Source organism: Heterodontus francisci, chromosome 5, assembly GCF_036365525.1.
Source record: "Heterodontus francisci isolate sHetFra1 chromosome 5, sHetFra1.hap1, whole genome shotgun sequence".
In the NCBI taxonomy this organism is placed as follows: Eukaryota; Metazoa; Chordata; class Chondrichthyes; order Heterodontiformes; family Heterodontidae; genus Heterodontus; species Heterodontus francisci.
The window spans coordinates 94,297,434-94,324,785 of record NC_090375.1 but is presented as its reverse complement, the minus strand read 5'-3'; the positions used below and the strand labels follow the sequence as shown (position 1 = coordinate 94,324,785).

The 27,352-nt window shown below is 45.7% G+C and overlaps 1 protein-coding gene across 8 annotated transcripts in view; it reads right to left on the bottom strand.

The window, feature by feature from the left end:
* The window catches only part of dtna (dystrobrevin, alpha), a 437,687-nt gene that overhangs the window by 36,719 nt on the left and 373,616 nt on the right, over nt 1-27,352 (bottom strand). For all 8 annotated transcript variants that reach the window (XM_068031788.1, XM_068031787.1, XM_068031789.1 and 5 more), the window contains 2 exons: nt 12,636-12,801; nt 3,958-4,047 (listed from right to left, as the gene is read on the bottom strand). In XM_068031788.1, coding sequence (XP_067887889.1) covers nt 3,958-4,047; nt 12,636-12,801 — 256 coding nt within the window. The remainder of the gene's footprint in view (nt 1-3,957; nt 4,048-12,635; nt 12,802-27,352) is intronic.

Here is a 27,352-nt window from a genome sequence, read left to right as displayed (position 1 = left end):
GGGCAGAGATGCAACACCTTGTCCCATGACCATGGTTTTCTTGACGTTTATAGTCAAGGAGAACAAGTTACAGGCATGGAAGAGATAGTCCATGAGTCTTTGTAGCTGAGTTTCCATGTGACTGACTTGCGCAGCATAATCAGCGTACAGGAGTTTTCTGATAAGGGCGTATGTGTTTTTGTCTTCGCTTTCAGCCTCGATAGATTGTAGAGCTTGCTGTCTGACCCGGTGTGCATGTAGACCCCTTCCAGATGTGCAGGGAAGGTGAAGGTCAGGAGCATGGAGAAGATGATGTCAAACAGAGTGGAGGATAGGACACAACCCTGTTTCACTCCATTCTTCATTCCAAAACTGTTGGAACTGGAGCCACCAAACTGTACAGTGCAGTGCATGTTGTCATGGAAGGAGCGGATGAGACTGAGGAGCTTCGGTGGACAGCCAATCTTTTCCAAAATCTTGTAGAGCCCTGCTCTGCTGCTAGTGTCGAATGCCTTAGTGAAATCTACAAAAGTAAGCTAAAGGGGTATACTCTGTTCCCTACACTTCTCTTGCAGCTGGCACATGGAGAAGAACAAATCCACAGTAGATTTGCCGGCACGGAAATTGCACTGTGCTTCTGGGTACACTTAGTCTGCAAGTAAATGGAGTCTTTTAAGTATGGCCCAAGCAAGGGCCTTCCCCGTGATGCTAAGGAGTGAGATGCCCCTGCAGTTGTTACAGTCTCCTCTGTTGCCTTTATTTTTGTATAGTGAGATGATTTTGGCATCACGCATCTCCTACTTTCTAGCAGAGAAGGATGTCATAAAGGTGTGGCAATAAATGAGACTTTCCATGCTTGAGCAGTTCGGCTGGGATTCCGTCCTTGCCCGGTGCCCTTCTGTTCGCTCGGCGGTCTATGGCCTTCTCGAGCTCCAGTGGTATGGGTTCTTCATCTAAGTCATCCATGACAGAAGGTTGCGGGAGAGCATCGAACACAGACTGGGAGATGTCCAACTCGCAGGAGTACAGCTCACAGTACATGAATATCTGCAGGCTATTCAATTATTGTGGATTCACAAGTTGATTGTGTTGTCAACTGATATTGGCACACACTTGAGCAGATTTACTAGTTCCTAAGCCTAGGGCTCATGGATTACCTAGGCACAATAAATGAAGGAACATTGGGCAGGCAGGAATGCATGCTTGTAAGGGAGGCTGCCCAATTTTCCATGCATTTAAATGAATGGGCAGAAAACTGGGTAGGCTCCGTTAGGGGTGTGTACTTCTCCCTATCCAATTTTCTGTTTTCACTGTGCCCACATGATCCAATAGTGCCAGGTACAAGATCAAGAAACTCTGCCCCAAGGGAAGTCATTGGATAGAGTTTGGGAGTAGGAATTCTGCCTAGCCTCCTGTCCCTAATCTTTTAGCACTAAGGCCAATGGTAGCACCACTACTGCCAGGCAGAGAACAACTAACTCAGCACAGACTAGGAATCAAACCAAGGACTTTATTATTTCTGTTCTGGCAAAAGATCACCGACCAGAAACAAAGGGCTGAATTTTTCAAAAGGCGAAGAAGTCCCGCCGCTGGGACCAAAAGCAGAAGCCGACCTCATGCCAGCAGGACGCTTGGGTGCCATTTTACCAGCGGCGGACAATTAACAGGCCACCACCGGGACAGCCGTCCAATTGAGGAAGAGACCAGCAGACCAACTGCTGGCAGTGCCATGGCTAGCAGTGGCCACTGCTGAGGCTACAGAATGAGGAAGAGGGTGCCTCCATGCTGAGGCTCCCTTGAAGACAAGGTAAGTTTTGTTGAGTAAGCCAGGGCCAGGTAGCCAGGCAGGCACCGGCGATTGAGGGTGGAGGGGTGGCATATTCCAGCGACGTCGCCTTAGGCACGGGGGTAGCCATTGCTGTCAGGGGGCCCATCCATGGGCCATAGAGTGACCATTAAAGAGAATCACCCCACACCGGGAACCAGCTGGGGGGCTGCCAGGGTTTACCTGGTGGTCTCCCCACATGGCAGTGGTCACTCCTGTCACCAGTAAAATGCCAGCGGGGGTGTGAGATGGCCTTGAAATGGGCTATGATTGCCTCAATTGGGTGGCTGTGCCGCTAAGGTTCCTGCTGCTGGTAATATGCCATGGCAGCAGGAATATGTTGGGCTCCCCTCCCAACATCTCCCACCAACACCATCCCCCCCCCCCACCCAATACTTTCAGCTTTCCCGCCTTCTAGACTGTCTCAAAAGGACTAGTAAAATCCAGCCCATTAACTCTGTTTCTCTCTTCACAGATGCTGCCAGACCTGCCAAGTATTTCCGGCATTTTCTGTTTTTATTTCAAATTTCCAGCATCTGCAGTACTTTTTTTCATGCCTTATTATTTTGTACGGCTCAACTAACCACTAGTAATTGCTTGGGAGAGCAATCAGCTATCATGTTTTTATTCTCCTAGTAATTTGCTCTTTTTCTCTCCTCCCTTTAAGACATTGATCCTTTCTTGGTTTATCTTTCCAAAGGCTTCAGTCACTCTGCTTATTATTTATGTCTGGGCCTGGGAAGTAAGTGGCTTCAGAGATGGTGTAAAAGGGAAGATCTAAGGAGTCTTAGGACCAGTTCTGGAGTGGGAAAAGCAGGACAGGATGGGCTTCACCTAAATTGACTCAGATAACATGGGAGGGAAATGGGAGGAAAAAATCATGTGGCGGTAGAAGGCTTTACAGCAATTAAACAAGATGCGAAAAAATTAACAGGAATGGGACCAACAAGTGGAAAAGCTAAGAGAGGGAAAATAGTTAATCAAACAAGTTGTCTTTGTACCAGCACTGAGTATTCAAAACAAAATAAGAGAAATAAGCAGTATGAATTCAGCTGGAGGACAATGATGTGGAAGCAATTTTAGACATTTTGCTGGAGCCCAGGCAAGATTGGTGGGAAATTTATCAGGAAAATTTATAGGATATTTTAGAAAGGACAGGGAAAACAGAAAAAAAAAGATGGGGTGCGGGTAGCTATAGTATTAATGTAATCATGTGGTGGAAGCAGATATCTAAATGTAACCAAGATCGGTGGAATCTCTACGTGCAGGAAGATCTCCAGACTGTGATGATTTAATGTATGTATACATTCTTCCCGATAAGAAGAATGTCATTAACAAATGATTTTAGTATATATGGACTGGGAGAAAAATAGTAACACATATAGGAAACAATTTATTGAATGCACTCTAGATTTTCCAAAGCAGCATGTTGTCAACCTGACAAGGGACCTGGTGATACTTGATAAAGTTATGAGTAACAAACTAGAGACTGGCTAGTAAGACAGCATCTTGGGAATAGCGACTGTAATACAAATTAAATCAGGCTTGAAGGGTGAAAGGAGGGTCACGGAAAAGGTTTTGAATTTAACTAAGAATAGCTTTGAAGAAATGAGAAAGGAATCAGCTGGAATAGGATAGGAAAAATTATTAGTTGGCACCTTTATGGGCCAACAGTAGAACCTATTCCAAGTGCGTGTGTCCCCAGCAACCAATGTTGGGCTGAAGATTTTCAGCATATGTAAAAAATGACCTGTATGAGAAAATACAGAGGAATATATCCAAGGTTCTAGATGATACTGAGCAAGGAGGTAAAATGAACTGTGGAGACAGCAGACAATTGAAAAAGGATATCAGGAGATTAAGTAAGCAGGCGGAATGATCGACTCAGTTAACATAAAGCATGAGGTCGTACACTTTGGATGCATGAATGGCAGATGGGAGCATAATCTAAGTGGGGAAGTGCTGGGGAGGATAGATTAATAGCGAGATTTAGGGGTCCAGGTACCAAAACCATTAAAAAACTAGCTTGAAGGTTGAAAAAGTGATCAGAATAGGATAATGGCTTCTCTTCAAGGCTATTCATGACATTAATGTATCAGGGTAATATGAATACCATACCACAGATAGGATTCTTACGGATTACGATCACTTACCCGAATTCAACTCTTTTACCAAAGAGGACATTGTGTTTGTAATGGAATCTGCTGCCACTAAGAGGTCATTTCTCAAATTTCTCCTGGAACCTACAAAGACAGCATAGTATGTTTGTTTTTAAAAAATGACAACATGTAAGGATAATGTAATACATAATTTAATTTTTCATATATCTTTCATGCCAAGGTATGTTTGTCTTTTTAAAATAAAAATTTCTGCTACACCATGAATTCATAGAATCATAGAATGATACAGCACAGAAGAAACAGGCTATTTGGCCCACTGTGCCTGTGTCAGGACTTTATAAGAACTACACAATTAATTCCACTCCCCTCCCCTTTTCCCACAGCTCTGTAAATGTTTTCCCTTCAAGTATTTATCGAATTCTGTTTTGAATGTTATCACTGAACCTAGTTTACCACCCTTTCAAACATTGCATTTCTGATCACAACAACTCACTGTGTAAAAAAAAATTACATCATGTTGAACTTGGTTCTTTTGCCAATCACCATAAGTCTGTGCCCTCTGGTTACTGATCCTTCTGCCACTGGAAGGAGTGAGGAGGCAAAATTGGATAGCACCCAAAAATGGTTGCAGGGATGGCAACATGCAATTAACCACACCCCTTCATTTTGATGCAGGCAGCACACAAACTTTGTGCTGCCTGCTTATTTACATGACAGCTGTGTGCAACCCAGCACTAAATGCATTGTTGAGTGGCTGCACGTCTCAGCAGGAGGTCCAAGTTAGTGTGAGGCTAGCATCACTTAAAGCTCGCATGTACAGAGGCGCAAGGGGAGAGCCAACTGTGCAACAGCCCCAACAAACAAATTTCTCTGCAGCACCTGTGGAAGAGCCTGCCACTCCAGAATTGGCCTTTATAGCCACTCCAGGCGCTGCTTCACAAACCACTGACCACCTCCAGGCGCGTATCCATTGTCTCTCGAGATAAGGAGGCCCAAAAGAAACTACTTAAAGCCAGGATGGGCCTACAGTAGGCGCGTTATAACAGTAGCGGGTGCTGGAGTGGCTGGGGAAGATATTCTAAGCAGGAGGAACACCGACAGGGCAGAGAGAGTGCTCTAAGCTCCCAGATGCAGCACTGGAGGCCTTGGTGTAGGTGGACAAGGGGCCAGGAGGCCCTCCAGTCAAATTCTGAGAAGGCAGATAACTGCGGAAGTCAATACCGGCAGTCTCGCCCCAAGGACCTAGATGCAGTACTGCTAGAAGTTTAATGACCTCACACCAGTGGTCAAGATCAGTGAATTCGGGCTGGATTTTAAGAGCCCGCCATCACTCTCAGCGGCGAGCTCAAAAATTGGCGATCACACACGCAGGCTGCACGCCTTAGAGCTGCTGCAATCTCCCAGCTCATTTAAATGACTGGGACGACCCGCACCTCCCCAATCATGTGGAGGGGACGGGCTGTCTGACGCCAGCAATGGCGTAAGCTGCCTGTGTGTAAGTGCTGCCGCTGTTTTTAATGAGCAGCCGGCAAATTTGAATTTTTAAAGTGAACCCCCCAAAAATTTACAAAATAAAATTTTATCACCCCTTTCCAAACCCCCAATAAAAATTACAGTAAGTTTTTGCTCTTCCCCCCCCAAAAACACTCACTTTTGAATTCTGACCTTCCCCCCCACAGACTGCACAAAGTTGAAAGTGCATCCCTTCCCATCATCTCCTACACTGATGATTCTTATTTGGCCCCATTCCCCACCCGCCCACAGTAAAAATCTTAGCTCCTCCCCGCTCCCCACCAGTGTCACACCTGCTTTCCCTAGACGGAGAATTGAAGGCGCGGGACTGCAGGCCGCCACGCCACGCCAAAGATTGCGGTGGGACTTGAAGGTTCAAAGTAAGTTGATTTAAAGTTATTCATCTCAATTTTAAATATTTAAATCCAGGTTCTCTCGCCCAGTGGTAGGAGGGTGGGGGTGGAGCCATCACGGAGCCTCGCCACCACCAGGAGGATCGGGCCGGGCCCTCCAGGAGTTGGCCTCTGTGGTGATCTCTGCCCCAACCATCTTCCGGCACCACACCCCCCCACCCCCCACCCGACATAGTGAGCTTTTAAAATCCAGCTCTCCATCTTCAAATGTCATATCCTTACACCTCGATCACCAACTTCAGACACTGCTCAATTCACTCACCTACCAACAATCTCATCAATCATGACTTATACCTCACATTCATAGCTTTACCTCACCCTCACACACTTAGCACTGCTGCAAGCCTCATACCCCCACACCTCACAACTTGCATACACTGGATGGTGGTGGGAACCCTCCCTGCCACCATCTCACCTGATTTTATGCTCTCCCCCGTGGTAGGTTTGGAGGTGGGGAGAGCATAAAATCAGGTGAGATGGTGGCAGGGAGGGTTCCCACCACCATCCCGCCCCACTAAAATTTAGTCCGGAGCGGGAAGTCCTGTAAATGGCACTTAGTACCTGAACAAGGGACTCAGAATTGGGAAGGGGGGCCTGCTGAGAGCCACCCCACTGCTCTTGCTAGCGACCTCCCTACACCACTCTCCCCTCAAGACTCCTCCTGCCCTGACCTACCTGTGGCTTCTGATTGGCCAGCAGCTCTCCAAGGGCGGGTTCCTGGTGACAGGGTCCTTGATCCTGTGGAAGGCCTGCCACTATCCACTTAAGTGCCTGATTGGTACTAGATTCGACAGGCCTTCCGGCCTTCGCGGCCCCCGTTGCAAACAAAAAATCCCAGCCTCTGTCAACCATTCAACCATGACAGCCCCACAACCCAAAGGCGTTGCACCACACTCATTGACCCACTTCCCTCTCTCTTGCAGGACAAGGTGGCACAAAACTGAAGGCAACAGTACCTAACTGGCGAGGACTGGCAAGGATACACGTCCTTAATACCATCGATGAGATAGTGCTCATCATCACCACAGCGGCCATGGCTGAGGTGTGGAGATGACAGTATGTTCATAGCTAATCCTCCTTCTCCGATCCCACTTACCCCTCATCCCACAATCTCTTCTGACTTACAAGCTGCAGATCATATAAGGATGCATTTCTTGCTTTCCCCCCTCCTCTCACCACAACCCTACACTTCTGCATTTCTCCTGACAGATACCCAAGAACTGCAAACTGACCAGGCAGTGCTGCAGGAGCAAGAATAAATAAATAAATAAATTCAATTAATTAATAAAAATCTGGAATTGAAAGCTGGTCTCATTAATGCTGCCATGAAACTATCATTGATTGTCATAGAAACCCATCTGGTTCACTAATGTCCTTTAGGGAAGAAAATCTGCCGTCCTTACCTAGTCTGGCCTACATGTGACTCCAGACCCACAGCAATGTGGATGACTCTTAACTGCCCTTTGAAATGGCCTGGCAAGCTACTCAGTTGTCAAGGGCAATTAGGGACAGGCAATAAATGCTGGCCTTGGCAGCGATGCCCACATCCCATAAAAGAATTTAAAAAGTGCCCGCTTGCCAGAGGATGAGGTCACACTTGAGTTCTGCTCCAGTGGGCTCGGATGAGGAATTCAGTGGGGCAGCGTACAGCAAAAGGCAGACAGGCATGTACACAGGAATATTTAGTGCACTGGTAGGCCTGCGAGAAAGTCTGTGGTCACTGTCAAGGAGCATGGAGGAGTCTGGCACCAACCTTGCATGGGGCTTTGCACTGAGCTTGAAGCACATTCTTTCCAACGTGGAGGTGGTGACCAACTCCGTGAGTACAATTGTGGACCCAACCATGATGCAGCATTTGATGGCCAATGTCTCAGCTTCCATTACAGCACAAGCAGAAGCCACCCAATATCTGAATGCTGTCATGCATGCTCAGACTGCTGCCATCATGGCTGCTGATACCAGTACTCAAAGAGGTTTGCAGGAGCTTACAGCAGTCGAGTAATCTGTGCTCCAGCAGATTACTAGGATTGCTGAAGCAACACCCCAGGGGAGAGACAGTGCCTCCATGTAGCCAATCCTGATGTCCTCTCCCAGGGTGACACCATTTGTCCTCTCACCACTGCTACTCTGCCAATGCCCTTGCTCTTGCCTGTCAGCCAGCCAGGCCAGACTACCATCACCCATGCTGAGCTGGTGCAGTCCAAACCCAGGCCTTCTAGGACCAAAGCTGCTCAAGGTTGTCCTGCAAGACTATCTGCAGCCTGCCCTAAAGAAAGCCAGCAGCCTTCCATCAGCCATGCTGCAACCACTAGGGTGGCACTGCTTAGGAGCAATAGGATAGGCAAAGGCACACAGAAGAGAAGCACTAAGGAAAGGCACAAGGGTGATTAGTTGACTTTTGTGTGGAATACTGGATGGTTTGTTGATGGCAGGTCTGTCGTTGAATGTGGATTTGGGGTGGTATTCACTGTTATTGCAGTCAGATGAGCCGATCAGGGATAGCCTGACCAGAAAGGAGATGTGTTGGTTACCTCTTCCCTTTCTGCCCCTCCTCCTCAGCTGCTTTCTTGGAGAGGGCTGTACCCTCATGATGGTGAGATTGTGCAGGATTTTGCAGACCACAACAAATGATAACATACTCTGGAAAGTACTGCAAGGTTTCTCCAGAGGGTTCCAGGCAAATGTCACATTGCTTAAGCACCCCAATGGTCTGCTTGATGACATTTTGTGTGGTAACATGGCTGTCATTATATGCATGCTGTCCATGTGTGTGCATTGAGCACCAGAATCATAAGCCAGGAGGTCAGTGCACAGTCCTGGTTGCCCAGTAGCCACCTTCTGGTCTCTCTTGGTGGCTTAAATGCTGCTGGTACAGTGGACTAGTGCAGAATAAAGGCATCATGACTGCTGCCAGGATATCGGGTATTGACCTGATTGATGCGCTAAATATGGTTGCACAGCAGCAGCACATTGAGTGAGTGCAACCCTTTGTGGTTGTAGTACAGCTCTGAATTTAGATGTGCCGCCCACACGGCAACATGTATGCAGTCAATGGCACCCTACACCATGGGGAAGCCCACTATCCTAGCGAAGCCACATGCACGCTCTGCCTGTTTCTCACTGGAAAGAGAAATGGCAATGTATTCCCTTCATTTCACATACAGTGCATCATTCACCTCCCTTATACAGCAGTGGAGGGAAGCTGCAAGATGTTGGTGATGTCTTCTGCTCCAGCCTGGAAGGTGCCCGACACAAAAATTTTCATGGCCACGGTCACCTTTACAACCACTGGCCTCTGAGGTTGCAGGTCTGCAAGCAAGAAGTTGCAGATTTCAGTAAGCACCTCCTTAGTAAAATGAAGACGTCACACGCACAGTTCCTGGCTTAGGTTGAGGTAGAAGAAATGCTCCCTGAAGACCTGGGTGGGTAGGGCTTCCGGCTGAGAACCCTTCTTCCCCTTCCTCCCCCTAAGTCTTTGAGCAGTTTGTTCTCCGATATGTCATCTCTGCTCAAACTCTATTATGCTGCAGGCCAAAAGGGATAGAAACTACAGCACCCATCACTGGGAGGAAATAGTCTAAGCAGAACACATGGTGTGAGAACCAAGGCCTTCACTACGTGCTACACCACTCCCTGTAGATTTCACCAATTTTAAATAGCAGTACAAACCACCAAACACTTCTATAATTGCAGAAACAGCCAGTAGAAATCAATCAAGAACTCACCTGAAAGTAGTTAATGATCCCTTTAAGTAGAGCTGTGTGGCTGGCGGGCAGGGTTTGTGGGGAGGGGGGAGGAGGGGTGGGGAGTGGGGGTGGTGTCCTATCTGTTGCTGAACACATATTCAACTGTGCGAGGTTAAGTGAGAGCAATAGTTGGAGTGTTAAGGTCGAAAATGGCACCGCTGGTGTCAAATCAGTGTTACACACCGACATCATGATCTGCCTATTCCGCATATTTATGGCACACACTTCCAGTGTTCACTCTAACAGTCTCAGCAAAATGGCGTCCAGCGTGGCCTACACCAGAAGTGTGCGCACAAAGCAAGGATGCCATTTTGGATCCAAGGTAGCAACCGTAACACCGAAACCGTAATAGACCTCCAAATTTTGCAGCCTTTCCCTTTAGTTACTCTAACAAAATCATGAATGATTTTAAAACCTCTATTAAATCTCCTCTTAACCTTCTCTGCTCCAAGGAGAATGGCGATATAGTTCCAAGTAAAGGCCTGCTCGGGTCTGCAAATGAGACCTGACCACAGCCTGACAGAACCCCATCCGAGCCAGAGTCCGACCCAGCCCAAGTCCTTCCATTTTTTCCTGCACCCGACCTGACCATCAGTTAACTTACTTTTATTTTATTTTTTATTTAGAGATACAGCACTGAAACAGGCCCTTCGGCCCACCGAGTCTGTGCTGACCAACAACCACCCATTTATACTAACCCTACAGTAATCCCATATTCCCTATCACCTCCCTACACTAGGGGCAATTTACAACGGCCAATTTACCTATCACCTGCAAGTCTTTGGATGTGGGAGGAAACCCGGCGAAAACCCACACAGACACAGGGAGAACTTGCAAACTCCGCACAGGCAGTACCCAGTATCGAACCCGGGTCCCTGGAGCTGTGAGGCTGAGGTGCTAACCACTGCGCCACTGTGCCGCCCACTGTTACCTTCCGTTTTTCACTTTGTTCCTTACCTGCACAAGCTTAAAATAACTGTAACAAACCCACCTTTAAAGTCCAAAAAGTAAATTAACATTAGAGTCAGTTACCTGAGGTGGTGATAGAACGTGCCCGATCTGGCCCGACCCAACCCCGAATGCCGGACCCGGAAGTGCGACCCGACCTGAACCCAACACGTCATCGGGTCCCGTCGGGTAGCAGGCCTTTAGTTCCAAGTCAGGATGGTGTGTGACTTGGAGGGGAACTTGCAGGTGGTGCTGTTCCCATGCATTAGCTGCCCTTGTCCTTCTAGTTGGTAGAGGTCGCGGGTTTGGAAGCCTTGGTGCGTTGCTGCAGTGCATCTTGTAGATGTTACACACTGCTGCCACTGTGTGTTCAGCGGTCCTGCTACCGACCCCTGCAGAACACCACTGTGTGAAAGGTAATCGTTCATCACTACTCCGTTTTCTGTTCCTTAGCCAATTTTGTATCCAAGCTGCCATTGTCCCTTTACTACCACAGGCTTTAATTTTGCTAACAAGTCTATTTATGTGATACTTTATTAGACACCTTTTGAAAGTCCTTTTAGATAACATCAACCGACTATCCTCATCAACCCTCTCTGTTACTAAATCAAAGAACTCAATCAAGTTAATCAAACATGATTTGCCTTTAACAAATCTGTGCTGACTTTCATGTATTTGACTTTTGGAAAAGTATAGTCCATTAACTTTGTCCCCAATTATTGTCCCTGACGTTAGGCTGACTGACCTGTAATTGCTGGGTTTATCCCTCTCCTTTTTTAAACAGGGCTGTTACATTTGCAATCCTCCAGTCCTCTGGCACCAACCCCATATCCTAGGACGATTGAAAGATCGCGACTTGTGCCTCTGCAATTTCCACCCTTAGTTCCTACAGTAACCTAGGATGCATCCCATTCAGACCAGGTGACTTTTGTACGTTGAGGACTGCCAACCTTTGATGTATATCCTCTTTATTTTTATCCTATCCAATATTGCTACTGCCTCCTCCTTTCTTGCAACATTGGCAGTATCCTCTTCTCTAGTGAAGAGAGATGCAAAGTACTCATTTAGTATATCAGCCATGCCCTTTGTCTCCGCAAGAAGATCTCCTTTTAGGGCACTAATTGGCCCCACCCTTTCTTTGATTCCCCTTTTACTATTCATGGGAATATGTCTAAACCAGTGCACAACCAAGTCCTTGGGGAAAGTGGGGGTGGTGAGTGTTGGAGGGAAACCTTTTTTAAAGTTTGTTCATCAGGTGTAAGCATCACTGCTAACGCTAGTATTTGTTGCCCATCCACAATTGCCTTAAGAAGGTGGTGGTGTGCTGTCTTTTTGTATAAAAGAACAGCAATATAATTTCAGGTCATGATGGTGAGTCACTTGGAGGGGAACTTGCAGATAATGGTGTTCCCATTCCCTTCTTCTAGCTGGTAAAGGTCACAAATTTGGAAGGTGCTGTCAAAGGAGGCTTGGCGAGTTACTGCACTGTATCTTGTAGCTGATACACACTGCTGCCACTGTGCGCTGGTGGTAGAGGAGGAGAATGTTTCAGGTACTGACCAAGCAGCTGCTTTGTCCAGAATGGCGTCGAGTTTCCTGAGTGTTGTTGGAGTTGCACTTGAGCCAGCAGTGCTGTTGTGGGGCCAAGAGGAGCTCCTCCTGGTTCCACAACTGATAAAAGAAAAACTTATCTCTTCTCCAATGGCCTTCTGTAGTCCCTTTAAGGACCACTGGTTTGGCTGCTACTGACCTGGAAGAGCAAATAATTTCTCAAATCTCTCCACCCAGTTTTTACAGTATTTGACAAAATCCTGAGCAGATTTGAGCCCTCTGATTATTATACTGAAGGCACCCAATGCCTGTTTCAGGCTGACTCCGAAGTCATTTGGAAGTTGCTAGGTGTCAATTTGGCATCTGATGCACTTCTGATGCATGGGGTAGGGATGAGAGTTGTATTGAGGTGCAGGAAATTATGCCCAGAAATTGTCTTCCCCCCACCCCGACTGCATTTGCGCCCCAAAAAGCATGTGCAATAAGGCCCAATTTCTCCCCTATATCTACTTTTTCAATAACAACTTTAAGAATGACTCACTTTGTGCAAATGCTTCCTGTACATCTCCTCCAACCCCTGTCAGAGAGTCCTGAGGTGTATGGGTCGGAGTTGAGCAAGCAGAGGTTGATCTGATAGGCATTGGAATAGGAACAGACCGACTAATAGTGTGACTTGGCGAAGAGCGAGGGGATCCTGCCCCCTGAGTCTGAAAACAATAAAAAAAATTATGTTACTACATATTGCACAGAAAATATCTTTTGGGTAACATTGTAAAGCTACTTTTTGTCTTAATTTAATGAGAAGCAGGACAATCCCTTCACCATGAGCATACAAGTTCACTAAATTGACCTTCCTTTATTATTTCAAATTGAGCTTCTTTAAAATTGGAGAATGAAAACAATGCATTTTAATTTACTTAGTGATGACATCTGCACTTTACCCCAGTCCGTACCACTCAGCAGTCCAGAACAAGGTCCTACTGTATAAGTTAATGTAATAAAAATTCCACAACAGAGAGTTTGAGTTCTCAATCTTAAAATACAAAACTCCCTCTTAAAAACTGTTTTCTGTTGCCCCAATGCTGATAGTGTCCCCACAATGGTGTTAGATAGGAGATTCCAGGATCTTGACCCATTATCAATGAAGGAACAGTGATATATGCTGATGACAGGTTGGTGAGTGACTTGGAAGTGATGATGTTCCTATGATGTTGCTGCTTTTATCCATCACAGTGGGAGAGGTCATGGGGCTGGGATGTGCTGATTGAGTAAACTTGGTGAGCTGCTGCAATACAACCTGTAGATAGCACATACTGCAGTCACAGTACTGGATAAGGTGGACATTAAGTCCAATGTACTGATCAAGTAACCTGCTTGTCATTGATGGTGTTCAGTTTTTGAGTGCTGTTGCAGGTGCACATATCCAGGCGAGCGTTGAGTGTTCTATCACACTCCTGACGTAAGCCATGTAGATGTTGGAGATGCTTTGAGGGGTCAGAAGATGAACCAATTGTTGCAGAGTACCCAGTCTCTGCCCTACTTTTATAACCAACATATTGCCATGGCTGGTCCAATTAAGCTTCTGGTCAATAGTGCCCTCAAGATGTTGATGGTAGAGGATTTGCAATGATAGTTCATAGGATGCCACCAAGATATGCCAATTGTGCCACCTGAGGGAGGTAGTGCTGGCACTGAGTGCCAACTCTCACTGCAAGCACTGCAGAACAGTGCTGCAAAATGTTGAAAAGCCCAGGCAATGCAGGCAATATAACACAATGGACACTCTTTCCTTTTCATCCTTGCCCACCGAGGTCTCAATACTCTTCATCCTCAAAGTAATATTCACACAACTAATCCTTCACAATGCACTCTAGTTAAGGGCAGTAGTGATTTGGCCTCTTGTTCTATGGCTATCCAATTCCTCTCAAAACAATTACTTAGATGCTAAAGTCTAAAACCTGTCCTTCTATTTATAACCTCACATCTCTGACTTCACCTCTCCCATGCCATTTGGTACACACTCCTCAACTGCCAGCCTTACCACTATTCTATCTTCTTGCAGGATGAATTGGCATACAATGCCCACCAAAAAAGATAGATAATCTCTACTCTCACCAGGTTAGACATCTAGGCAATGGAACTCTTGGGCATTCACTCAGCTTTTGACGTGGGAGATGACAAAGTCGGCTGCAACTTGCTGTGTTAGGTTAGTAACTATGCAGACAAACAAAGACTGTCTGGCCCATTCAGCCTGTCCCACACAATTTTGATACCTTGTGTATCACAATATATTCACTCTCCACCCCACCCAAAAGCCACGTGACCGCCCCTGTACCACAGGTCCACTATTCTCTGGGAAAGAATCACCTCCTGGCATCTAACTTATGCCTGGCCTTATACAACTTAAAATTGTGATCTCTGATCCTCCCTAACCTATTTAGTTGGATCAAACTGTCAACTAGAAAACAATCTGTTCCCTTCATCATCATATAAACTTCAACCCTTACGTCTAAGCTTCTCTAAAGTTCCAGTTCTTTTTGCCTACCTTGATAACGAAGATGCTTTAAACTGGAAATTAATCCAGTAGCCTTCCTCCAGCATCTACACTATCATTCCAGCATGCCTCTGAAGCACAACACAGACAAAATATTTCTATCCACTTTCTCTGTCTCCAAAGTCCTGAGGGTATAATGTTCATTCAGTTTTACATTCTACCTTTGTTTCCTGCATATCCACCACAGCAATGGAGGGAATAGGAGGAAGATAACAACGGGGAGAAGAAAGAGGAGCACCCTCACTTGTTCCCTCGTTGCGTACACTGATGATGATGAGGAACAGGAGCAGGAGAAGCAGTTCACCGATCAATTGCAGCTACTTCATCCTGCCCCATTTTTCTCTGCCTCAACCCCATCCAATTTACATTTGCAGCACTTGCTTCCTTTCTTGCAGACACCAGCTCAGAGACTTGCAAAGATCCACAGAAACAGAGCCCAGTGAAATGGTAACAGCTAGAGTCTGCCTGCTTGATACTGCTGTCAGTAGGCCTCTGGCCTTCGCCTTTAGAGAATCATGCCAATGAAATGTGGGATGTGTGACCAGGCTGCCTAGGACAAGCTCCAGAGATGCAGCTAGCATCTACTCCCCTGCCAGGAGCAAGCTGCCTTGAGAACAAGGCCACCCAAGTCCAATCAACCTTTGTAGAGCATGGGGAGCCAACCACCTCCTATAATCCTTGTCCTCCAGTATTGCCCAGAAGAAGCATCAGATAGGTTAGAAAAAGGCACCCAGAAGAAGCACAGTGTAATGATAGAGAAAGTTTATTGTGTGCACTTTGGATTTCCCTGTCGTAAAATAGAATGTGCACTGATATGCATGGATATGATAGTCTAGTGGTTATGTTACTGGACCAGTAATTCCGAGGCCTGAAATACTGATCCAGAGACATAAGTGCAAATTCTGCATTGGTAGCTGGGGAATTTAGATGCTATTAAATAGATCTGGAATAAAAAGTTAGTATTAGCAATGGTGACCATGACTGCAATAAAGACCCAACGGCTCATGAACGTCCTTTAGGAAAGGAAATCTGTCATCTTTACCTGGTCTGGCCTGTATGTGACTCGAAACCTACAGCAATGTGGTTGACTCTTAACTGTCCTGTGAAATGGCCTACCAAGCCACTCAGTTGTATTCAAGAAGGTGGCTCATTGCCACCTTCTCAAAAGCAATTAGAGATAGGCAATAAATGCTGACCTTGCAAATGACGGCCACATCCGAGCAATGAATAAAAAAAAGCCTTAGCATAGATAATACAGATGTACCTTTTTGATGAAATTTTCAGAATTTATGCAATGGCTCATTACCTCCTTGAAAAGTTCATCATTATAGGTGATTTTTGATGTATTGCTATCTTTTTCTTTAATGCTAATGAAATTGTATTCTCATGAATCACATGCTTAAAATCAGCCATTAATGCAATACTTTTGCATTTCTTCAATTTTTTCCAATAGAGGGAAATTGAGCCAAAATCAGTTTAGGGTACACACCTAAAATTACAGGGTGTCAGGTTTGTGGAGTAGTCAATTCAGTAGAAAATAAGCTATAACCACATTTGAACACACATTTGGCAGCCCATCGGTCCCAGAATGGTCCCAGTAGATTGGAAGGCAGCAAATGTAATGACGTTATTCAAGAAAGAGGGAGAGAGAAAACAGGGAACTACAAGCCAGTTAACCTGACATCAGCTGTCAGAAAAATGCTGGAATCAATTATTAGGGAAGTGGCAACAGGGCACTTAGAAAATCATAACATGATCAGTCAACATGGTTTTTTTTTAGAGATACAGCACTGAAACAGGCCCTTCGGCCCACCGAGTCTGTGCTGACCATCAACCACCCACTTATACTAATCCTACACTAATCCCATATTCCTACCACATCCCCATCTGTCCCTATATTTTCCCTACCACCTACCTATACTAGGGGCAATTTCTAATGGCCAAATTACCTATCAACTTGCAAGTCTTTGGCATGTGGGAGGAAACCGGAGCACCCGGAGGAAACCCACGCAGACCCAGGGAGAACTTGCAAACTCCACACAGGCAGTACCCGGAATTGAACCCGGGTCGCTGGAGCTGTGAGGCTGCGGTGCTAACCACTGCGCCACTGTGCCACCCTTTATGAAGGAGAAATCATGTTTGACAAATCTACTGAGCTTTTTGAGGACATAAATAGCAGGGTAAAGGGAACCAGTGGATGTAGTTTATTTGGATTTTGAAAGGCATTTGATAAAGATATACATGAAAGGTTGTTGCACAAGATAAGAACTCATTGGGTTAGGGGTAATATATTAGCATGGACAGAGGATTGGCTAAAGGATAGAAAACGGAGAGTAGGAATTAAAGGGTCATTTTTATAATAAAGACAGAAACTGCTGGACTCAGCAGATCTGGCAGCATCTGTGGAGAGAGAGACAGAGTTAAGGTTTCAGGTCGATAACCTATCATCAGAACTGGGAAAAGTTAGCAATGTAATAGGTTTTAAGCAGTTGAAATGGGGAGAGTGGGAAAAAGAATAAAAGGAAAGTTCTGTGATAAGGTGAAAGACAGGAGAGATTAAATGAGTTTGTCATGCAGAGCCAAAGGGAGTGGTAATGTGGCAAGAAAGAAACAAAAGATATGTCAGAGCAGGTGTGCATAGCAGAATGATGAACGGCTGCCATCTGAAAGCAAAAACAAGAGAAAAATAAGTGTAAGACCAAAACATGCAAAGAAAACAAAATGGGGCCAGAGATTACGGTCTGAAATTGTTAAACTCAATGTTGAGGCTGGAACACTGTAAAGTGCCTAATCAAAAGAGGAGGTGATATTCCTGGAGCATCAAGACACTGTCTCTAGGACTGTCACTGACCTCATCTGCTCTGGAGACCGTCCCTCCATGGCTTCCAACCTCATAGATCCCAACTCCGAATAGTCTGCTTCTTCTACCTCCTTCCCAAGATCCACAAAAGGACTGCCCTGGCAGACTTATCATTTCAGCCTGCTCCTGCTCCACTGAATTGGTTTCTTCCTATCATGACTCTTTTTTCTCCCCTTGTTCAGTTTCTTTCCACTTACATCTGTGACTCTACCAATGCACTCAGTTTCCAAATTCCTGGCCCTAACTGTCTCCTCTTCACCATGGATGTCCAATCTCTCTACACTTCCATTCCCCACTAGGACCGTTTTAGAGCTCTCTGCTTCTTCCTTGAACAGAGGCCCAACCAGTCTCACAATAAGAGGTAGGCCATTTAGGACTGAGATGAGGAGGATTTCTTTCACTCAGAGGGTGGTGAATCTTTGGAATTCTCTACCCCAGAGGGCTATGGAGGCTCAGTCATTGAGTATGTGCTAGTCAGAGATTGATAGATTTCTAGATATTAAAGATAACAAGAGAAATGGGGACAGTGCTGGAAAATGATGTTGAGGTAGAAGATCAACCATAATCTATGTGAATGGTGGAGCAGGCTCGAGGGGCCAATTGGCCTACTCCTGTTCCTATGTTTCTATGATCCTATGTCTACATCCACCACCACCCTCCTCCACCTGGCTGAACTTGTTCTCACATTGAATAAATTCTCCTTTAACAACTCACTTCCTCCAAATAAAAGGTGTTGCTATGGGTACCTGTATGGGTCCTGGCTATGCCAGCCTTTTTGTGGGATATGTGTAACATTCCTTGTTCCAGTCCTACTCAGGCCCCCTTCCTCTCCCTTTTTCCAGTACATTGATGACTGTATTCGTGCTGCTTCCTGCTCTTGCTCTGAACTAGAAAATTTTGTTTCCAATTTCAACTCTTCTCTCACCTTCGCATGGTCCATCTCCAACTCTTCCCTTCCTTTCCTTTACTTCTCTGTCCCCACTCCAGGGTATAAACTTTCAAATGGTATAAGCTCACTGACTCCCACAGCTAACTTGACTACACTTCCTCACTCACAACTTCCTGTATGGACTCCATTCCTTTCTCCCAGTTTCTCTGTCTCCGTGACAGCTGCTCTATTGAGGCAACATTTCATACCAGTGCTTCTGATATGTCTTCCATTTTTCTCAACTGAGGATTCCCCTTCACCATGGTTGACAGGGCCCTCAACCAAGTCTGTTCCATTTTCCGCACTTCTGCTCCTACCCCTTTCTCTCCCTACCAGAACCGCAATAGGGTTCCCTGTTTCCTTACCTTCCACCCCACCAGCCTCCTTATTCAATGGATCACCCTCCGCCATTTCCACCAGCTCCAGCGTGATGCCACCACCACACATCTTCCCTTCCCCTCCCCTTTCAGCATTCCAAAGGGACCATTCCCTCCACGGGCACAGTGGCGCAGTGGTTAGCACCGCAGCCTCACAGCTCCAGTGACCCGGGTTCAATTCTGGGTACTGCCTGTGTGGAGTTTGCAAGTTCTCCCTGTGTCTGCGTGGGTTTCCTCCGGGTGCTCCGGTTTCCTCCCACATGCCAAAGACTTGCAGGTGGATAGGTAAATTGGCCATTAGCAATTGCCCCTAGTATAGGTAGGTGGTAGGGAAATATAGGGATAGGTGGGGATGTGGTAGGAATATGTAATTAGTGTAGGATTAGTATAAATGGGTGGTTGATGGTCGGCACAGACTCGGTGGGCCAAAGGGCCTGTTTCAGTGCTGTATCTCTAAAACTAAAACTAAAGAATCACAGATTTGTTACAGTACACAAGGAGGCCATTCGGACCATTGTGTCTGCATTAGATCTCCAAAGGAGCAATTTACCTAGTGCTACTACCCACCTTCTCCCTGCAGCCCTGCACATTTCTCCTTTCTAGACAAGAATCTAATTTTCCCAAAGACAGCATCTCTGACAGCGCAGCACTCCCTCAGTACTGCGCTGGAGTGTCAGCCTTGATTTTTGTGCTCAAGCCCTGGAGTGGGACCTTGAACCTGGAACCTTGTGACTCAGAGGCGAGAGTGCCAAAGCTGACATCGCTCCTCAATCACCCCCAACATCCGCTCCCCCTCCTACAGCACCTTTCCATGCAAATGCAAAAGATGCAACACCTGCCCTTTTAACTCTGCTCTCTTCACTGTCCAAGGACCCAAACACTCCTTCCAGGTGAAACAACGATTTACCTGTACTTCTTTCAATTTAGTATACTCAATTCACTGCTTACAATGCAGTCTCCTCTGTATTGGGAAGACCAAACACAGATTGGGTGACCACTTTGTGGAATACCTCTGTTTACTCCACAAGCATGCCCCAAGCTACCGATCACTTGTCATTTTGATTCTCCACCTTGCTCAAACACTGGCATCTCTGTCCTCGGCCTACTGCAGTGTTCCAATGAAGCTTAAAGTAAGCTCAGGAACTGCATCTCATCTTTTAATTAGGTACTTTACAGCCTTCTGGACTCAACATTGAGTTTAACTATCTCTGCCCCCATATCATTTCCTTTTCTTTGCATGTTTCAGTCTTACTTTTGTTTTTCTCATTTTTGCTTTCGAATGGCAGCTGTTCAACATTCTGTCATTCACACCTGCTCTAGGCAGATCTTTTGTTTCTTTTCTTGCCCCATTACTACTCCGCTTGGCCCTGCATGACTAACTCTTTTGTCATTTAATCTCTCCTGGCTTCCACTCTATCCACCTTCCCCGATTTCACCAGTTTAAAACCTATTACATTTCTAACTTTTCCCCGTTCTGATGAAAGGTCATCGACCTGAAACATTAAGTCTGTTTCTCTCTCCCCAGACCCGCTGAATATTTCCAGCATTTTCTGTCTTTATTTCATATTTCCAGCATCCGCAGTATTTTGCTCTTGTATTCGGGTGATTTTCATGTTGGCAGGCTGTTCCGAATGGAGTACCGCAAGGATCAGCGCTAAGACCTCAGCTATTTACAATCTATATTAATGACTTAGATGAAGGGACTGAGTGTCGTGTATCCAAGTTTGCTGCTGATACAAAACTATTTGGGAAAATAAGCTGTGAGGAGGACACAAGAGTCTGGAAAAGGATATAGATAGGTTAAGTGAGTGGGCAAGAAAGTGGCAGATAGAGTCTAATGTGGGAAAATGTGAGGTCATTCATTTTGGTAGGGAGAATAGAAAAACAGAATATTTTTTAAATAGTGAGAAACTATAAATGTTAGTGTTCAGAGGGACCTAGGTGTCCGTGTACAAGAAACAGACAAAGTTAACATGCAGGTACAACAATTAGGAAGGCAATTAAAAAAAAAAATTGTTCTTGGGATGTGGGCATCGCTGGTTAGGCCAGCATTTATTGCCCAACCCTAATTGCCTTTGAAAATATGATGGTAAGCCACCTTCTTGAACTGATGCAGTCCATGTGGCGTAGGTACACCCACGGTACTGTTAAGGAGGGAGTTCCAGGATTTTGACCCAGCGATAGTGAAGGAACTGTGATATAGTTCCAAGTCAGGATGGTGAGTGTCTTGGAAGGGATCTTGCAGGTGATGGTGTTCCCATTTGTCTGCTGCCTTTGTCCTTCTTGGTGGTAAAGGTTGCGGGTTTGGAAGGTGCTCTTGAAGGAGCCTTGGTGAGTTGCTGCAGTGCATCTTGTAGATGGTACACACTGTTGCCACTGTGCACATGTGATGGAGGGAGTGAATGTTGAAGGTGGTGGATGGGGTGCAGATTAAGCAGGCTGCTTTGTCCTGGATGGTGTTGAGCTTCTTGAGTGTTTTTGGAGATGCATTCATCCAGGCAAGTAGATAGTATTTCATCACACTCCTGACTTGTGCCTTGTAGATGGTGGACTGGCTTTGGGAAGTCAAGAGGTGAACTACTCGCCACAGAATTCCCAGTGTCTGATTTGCTCTTGTAGCCACTGTATATATATGGCTGGTCCAGTTAAGTTTCTGGTCAATGGTAACCCCAAGGATATTAGTGATGGGGGATTCAGCAATGGTAATGCCGTTGAATGACAAGGGGAGATGATTAGATTCTCTTTTATTGGAGATGGTTTAGCCCAAGCCTGAATGTTGTCCAGGTCTTACTACATGTGGACACGGACTGCTTCAGTATCTGAGGAGTTGCGAATGGTACTGAACACTGTACAGTCATCGTGAACATCCCCACTTCTGACCTTTGATGGAGAGAAGGTCATTGATGAAGCAGCTCAAGATGATTGGACCTAGGACACTACCCTGAGGAACTCCTACAGGAATGTTGTGGGCTGAGATAATTGGCCTCCAACAACCAGAATCATTTTCATTCGTGCTAGGTATGACTCAAAGTGGAGAGTTTTCCCCCCATTCCCATTGATTTCAATTTTGCCTGGGCTCCTTAATGCCACATTTGGTCAAATACTGCCTTGATGTTAAAGGCAATCACTCCACCTCATGTCTGGAATTCAGCTCTTTTGTCCATGTTTGGACCAAAACTGTAACGAGGTTGGAGTGGCCCTGGTGGAACACAAATGGAACATCATTGATAAGGTTATTGGTGAGTAATTGCTGCTTGATAGTACTGTCACTTTGCTGATGATAGAAATGTGACTGTTGGGGTGGTAATTGGTCGGACTGGTTTTGTCCTGCTTTTTGTGGACAAGACATATCTGGGTAATTTTCTACATTGTCGGGTATATGCTTGTGTTGTAGCTGCACTGGAACAGAATGTTGGCCTTTATTGCAAGCGGGTTGGATTACAAGAGTAAGGAAGTCATGCTGCAATTGTACAGGGCTTTGGTGAGACCATATGTGGGGTACTGTGCACAGTTTTGGTCTCTGTACCTAAGGAAGGTTATACTTGCCTGAGAGGGTTGCAACGAAGGTTCCCTAGGTTAATCCCTGGGATGAGAGGGTTGTCCTATGAGAAGAGGTTGAGTAGAATGGATCTATACTGTTTGGAGTTTAGAAGAATGAAAAGTGATCTCCTTGAGAAATATAAGATTCTGAGAGGGCTTGGCAGGGTAGATGCTGAGAGGCTGTCTCTCCTGGCTGGAGAGTCTACAGCTAGGGGCATAGTCTCAGTACAAGGGGATGGCCATTTTGGACTGAGATGATGAGAAATTTCTTCACTCAGAGAGTTGTAATTCTTTGGATTTCTCTACCTCAGAGGCTTGTGGATGCTCAGCTGTTGAGTATATTCAAGGTAGCTGTTTGGACTCTAAGGGAATCAAGGGATTTGGAGATCTGGTGGAAAAGTGAAGTTGAGGTCAACTATTAGCCACGATTTTATTAAATGGCGGAGCAGGCTCAAGGGGTATATGACCTACTCCTATCCTTGTGTTCTTATGATCTGTGAATCTAGGGGTGTCAGAGCATGTTAAAGATAAACTATATGTATAAACCATATTACATGTATAGAGAGAGAGAGAGAGAGAATCAAAACACAGTAAAGAACACAATTTTACAATATACTCATGCTCTCAAATACAACAGGTGTCCAGTTATAAATCATTAAGTGCATCAATCCAAGTCCAAGCTTTATGATTTCAGATATGTTAGTATCAATTGTCACAGTAGACTCAGCTTGTTGCAGTAAAAGCAAGTATTTTCATTTATACACAGCACAGGCAGACAGCAAAATAAAGCATTAAGGCCAGACTCAGATAATAAATGAATACACAATGATTGCTCAAAGCTGGATCAGGAAACTTACTTCCTGCCTCATTTCTTCTTCCTATTTGAAAGTTTAAAAATCAAGTATTATTTAGACAAAGCATATTCATATAATTCTTTAAATGTTCTACAGAATCAATTTTCAGAAGTGCAGTTTCTTGACCAACAGGTACCAGTACATGTTTATAAAAATTAATATGTGCAAAATTGTAGTTTCAACAACTTACATTAGTTGTGAATATATATGCAAAAAACTCAAATAATAATAGTTTTGTCTGTCCAGACTGTTTTGATTGGTTAGTTAATAGTTTGTTAATTAGATGTTTTAAACCTTTATTGTAACATTCAGGTACGAAGAGTACCGAGTATAACAACTTTTTGATCCATCTGATACAAGGCACCTGGACTAAGCTGTGAGGTCCTCTGTTTAAAACCAGCTCTTCTAATCTGTGCCATGCAAATGGTTTCAGGGATATGGTTGCTAATTGCAATTTTCAGAAGTCCTCGCTGTAGTTTGTGGAAGCTTGCTGTACACAAAATGATTGCCACTTTATTTCACTAAACTGCACCAGATAATTAATTCTATGTGAGGTGCTTTGGGATATTCAGAAGACACAAGAAAGTGCTGAATAGATGCAAATATTTTTTGTCTTTAGGGAGAGTCAACAACAGTGCAAACTACTGGGGATTAATAGCCTTTTTTTCACATATTCTCTCATGCAGCGTAAATTCCTACAAGGAAGACACTGACTGGCCAGCTGAGTGTAAAAGCTGTAGAGTTACTTCAGAGTAATGCATTAAACTGATGGATGAGACAAATGTTGTTTCAGTGAAGTGCAGGGGTCAGCAACGTGTCTGTACATGGACAGCAGTGGTAAAGATTTTGAGGTCCGTGGTAATTTTAAATGTCTTGCTCCAATTTAAACACTTAAACAGAAGTTTAAAGGCTTGGAGCAAGACTTTTATAATTATCAGGAGCGAAAGAAATTACAAAGGATTGGGGCATCAGAGTATTGGGCTAGGCCCTACATCCTGCCAAAGCTTTGTATGCGGCCTGCCAATCAAAAGCATGTATGATTTGCCTGCGTGCAGACCTACGATCAATTGGAGCGCAGGGGAGGTGGGGCTCGCTGGGAAGACTGGAGCCGTCGATCAAATGATCTCAGCCCATGTCTGACCTGCAGAATCAGCCATAGAGAGTGTTGGTATGAGTGGAACAACAATGATAAAACTGGAAAGGCAAGGCTTCTTTGAGTCAGAGCAAGCTGTTGTTTTTAGGCTGACAGTCCACATTCTCAGCTCTCCAAACACCCTGGTTTCCCTCAGAGTATGGGGCTGGAGCTGAGCAGCAATGTGTTTCCATTCCTGGTGCATGGTGGGCGGGGAGGGAGAGAAAGAGGGTTGTGGCGGGGGGGGGGGGGGGTGGGGGAAGAGACAGAGAGAGGGAGAGGAGGAGAAAAGAGAGAGAGGGAGAGGAAGAAAAAAAGGGGGGGGAAGAGAGAGATGGGGGAGAGAGGAAGGAGGAGAGAGGGGGGAGGGAGAGAGACTGGGAGAGACAAAAAGGGAGAGGGAGAGGGGTGAGGGGGGGACAGAGGGGAGAGGAGAGGGAGAGGTGCAGGGAGCGGGGGGGGGGGGGGGGGTGGGACACGGGAGAGAGAAGGACACTGGGAGAGTGGGGGGAAGGGGGGGCATAGAGGGAGAGGCATGGACACAGAGATGAGAGACAGAGAGGGGATAGAGATGGACAGAGAGACAAGAGAGGGAGAGGGATAGAGAAAGAGAAAGCGATCAAGATCATTGCTAACAGATGGATATCTATCCAAATTCTCTGCATTGCTCATCAAACTTTGAGATATGTGAGCTTCATCCATGTGGGGCGCATTTACTTTTCAGTGCCATTTTAAACCCAATGTTTTTACACTTGCACAGCTTTATGTAGCTTTTCCCAGAGTCAGAAGTTTTGATTCTGTTAAAAGTCTTTGATGAAAGAATAACAAGAAATCCTGTTTTTAAACGAAGTGTTGTTGCAATAAAGATACTACTTTGATCGCAAATGTTTCGCCAGTCTCTGCTATGGCACATGCGGAGACACGAGGCGCATGGGGACTTGAGTGCTTTTTTTAAAGCCGAATTCCATTTACTGCATTCAATTAAACTTTGGAGATATGGGAGTGTGTCAGGGAAGTATTGGTAACTTTAATCTGGGATAATGATATGCAGTTTTTGTCTGTTCTCACTTTCTGATTGGTTAGTAGGCCAATTTGGTGAGTGGGGCTTGCTGCACGAGGAGGCATGTGGGGCCTGTGGTGGACTGGAACCCGTGATGCATGTGCAGCTACCAATGGTTGGTGGTGGCGACACAGTGGGTGGTTGGTTGAGAAAAAGACCAGCAGAAGGGTGGGGAGATGGCATGGTCGGGGAGGGGAACAAGGAAGGGGGGGCAGCATGGGAGGAAAATGGCACTGGGGGAGAATGGCATTGGGGGGGGGGGGAACGGCATCAAAGGGAGGGACGGAATGGGGGAAACAAGGACGGCATGAGAGGGAGGCATTCTATCCTTCCAATGCCATCCCCTCCCTCCCATGGAGATGGCATTGGAAGGATGGAATGGCATGGGATGGAGATGGCATGGGAGGAGTGGGAGGGAGGGGATGGCATCATAGGAATGGCATGGGAAGGATGGATTGGCATAGTATGGGGATGAGTATGGGAGTAGTGGAAGGGATGGGGTGGCATCAGATGGTTGGCATTGAAAAGATGGAATGGCTTGCGATGAATGGGGATTGCATGGGAAGAAGAAGCAGATGGCATGGGAGGGATGGCAAGGGAGGGGTGGCATGGGAAGGGTGGCATGGGAAGGGTGGCATGGGAAGGGTGGCATGGGAAGGGAGAGAGGGGATGGCATGGGAGCAGTGGCATGGGAGCAGTAGCATGGGAAAGATGAAAAGGCATGGGATGGGGATGGCATGGGCTGTGGGAGGGAGGGGATGGCATTTGAGGGGTGGCAAGGGAAGGGTGGAATGGCACGGGAGGAGTAGGAGGGAGGGGTTGGCATTGGAGGAGTGGGATGGGAAGGATGGAATGGCATGGGTTGGGGATTGTTGTATGATTGCCCTTAAGAATGATGTCCCTTTAAGATCTTAGTATGCTAATGAGCCAAGTACCAGGATGCAGTTGGAATCAGAGTCACTCTGCAATTGTAACACTCAGCTGAAGGTTCTGTAAATAGTTAGCTCTGTTCAGTATATAATAGTCTAGATGTAAATAAACCTGTTTGGGAACTTCAACCATCCGGACTCCAGGCATTTCATTTATGTTGTATCAGACAACATAAAAGAACTCATAACATGGTGGCAGTTGTGGTGAGAAGGCTAAGTCTGATGTTGAAGAGCACCGTTAAAACAGCTCTGAAAGCGACCTTTCCTACAGCCAGTAGAGAGAAATTTCAAAAAAAAAGAACTTACGTCAAGCTGTAGAAGATACAGCCTAGAATGACAGGTTGCAAGTAAATCGGATGAGTCATTGTGCCGACAGGCAAGGGATACTGCTTTAAATAAAAAGCTTTGAAGTTCTTCAAAAGATCTTTTTTTTCCACAAGTCCCGTGTAGAATAAAAACGGGGAAGACCTGACTCCTTTCCCAAGCTGGTCGAGGGCGCCATTACAGGAGGCATCCGTTAGAAAAAACACAGGAACACCCAAATCAGACTGGGAAATAGCAAATATAACCCTTCTATTCAAGAAGGGGGGGTGGTGGGGGGAAGCAGAAAACAGGTAACTATAGGCCAGTCAGCTTGACGTCTGTCATGGGGAAGGTGTTGGAATCGATCATTAAGGAGGTTGTAGCTGGGCACTTAGAAAAACTCGAGGTAATTGGGAATAATCAGCATGGTTTTGTGAAAGGGAAATCATGTTTAAACAATTTGTTGGAGTTCTTTGAAGGGGTGACATGTGCTGTGGATAAAGGGGAACTCATCGACGTACTGTACTTGGATTTCCAGAAGGCATTTGACAAGGTGCCACATAAAAGGTTATTGCGCAAAGCAGGAACTCATGGTGTAGTGGGTAACATATTAGCATGGATACAAGATTGGCTGGCTGGCAGAAAATAGAGAGTATGCATAAATGGGTCCTTTTCCGATTGGCAGGATGTGACGAGTGGAGTCCCGCAGGGGTCTGTGCTG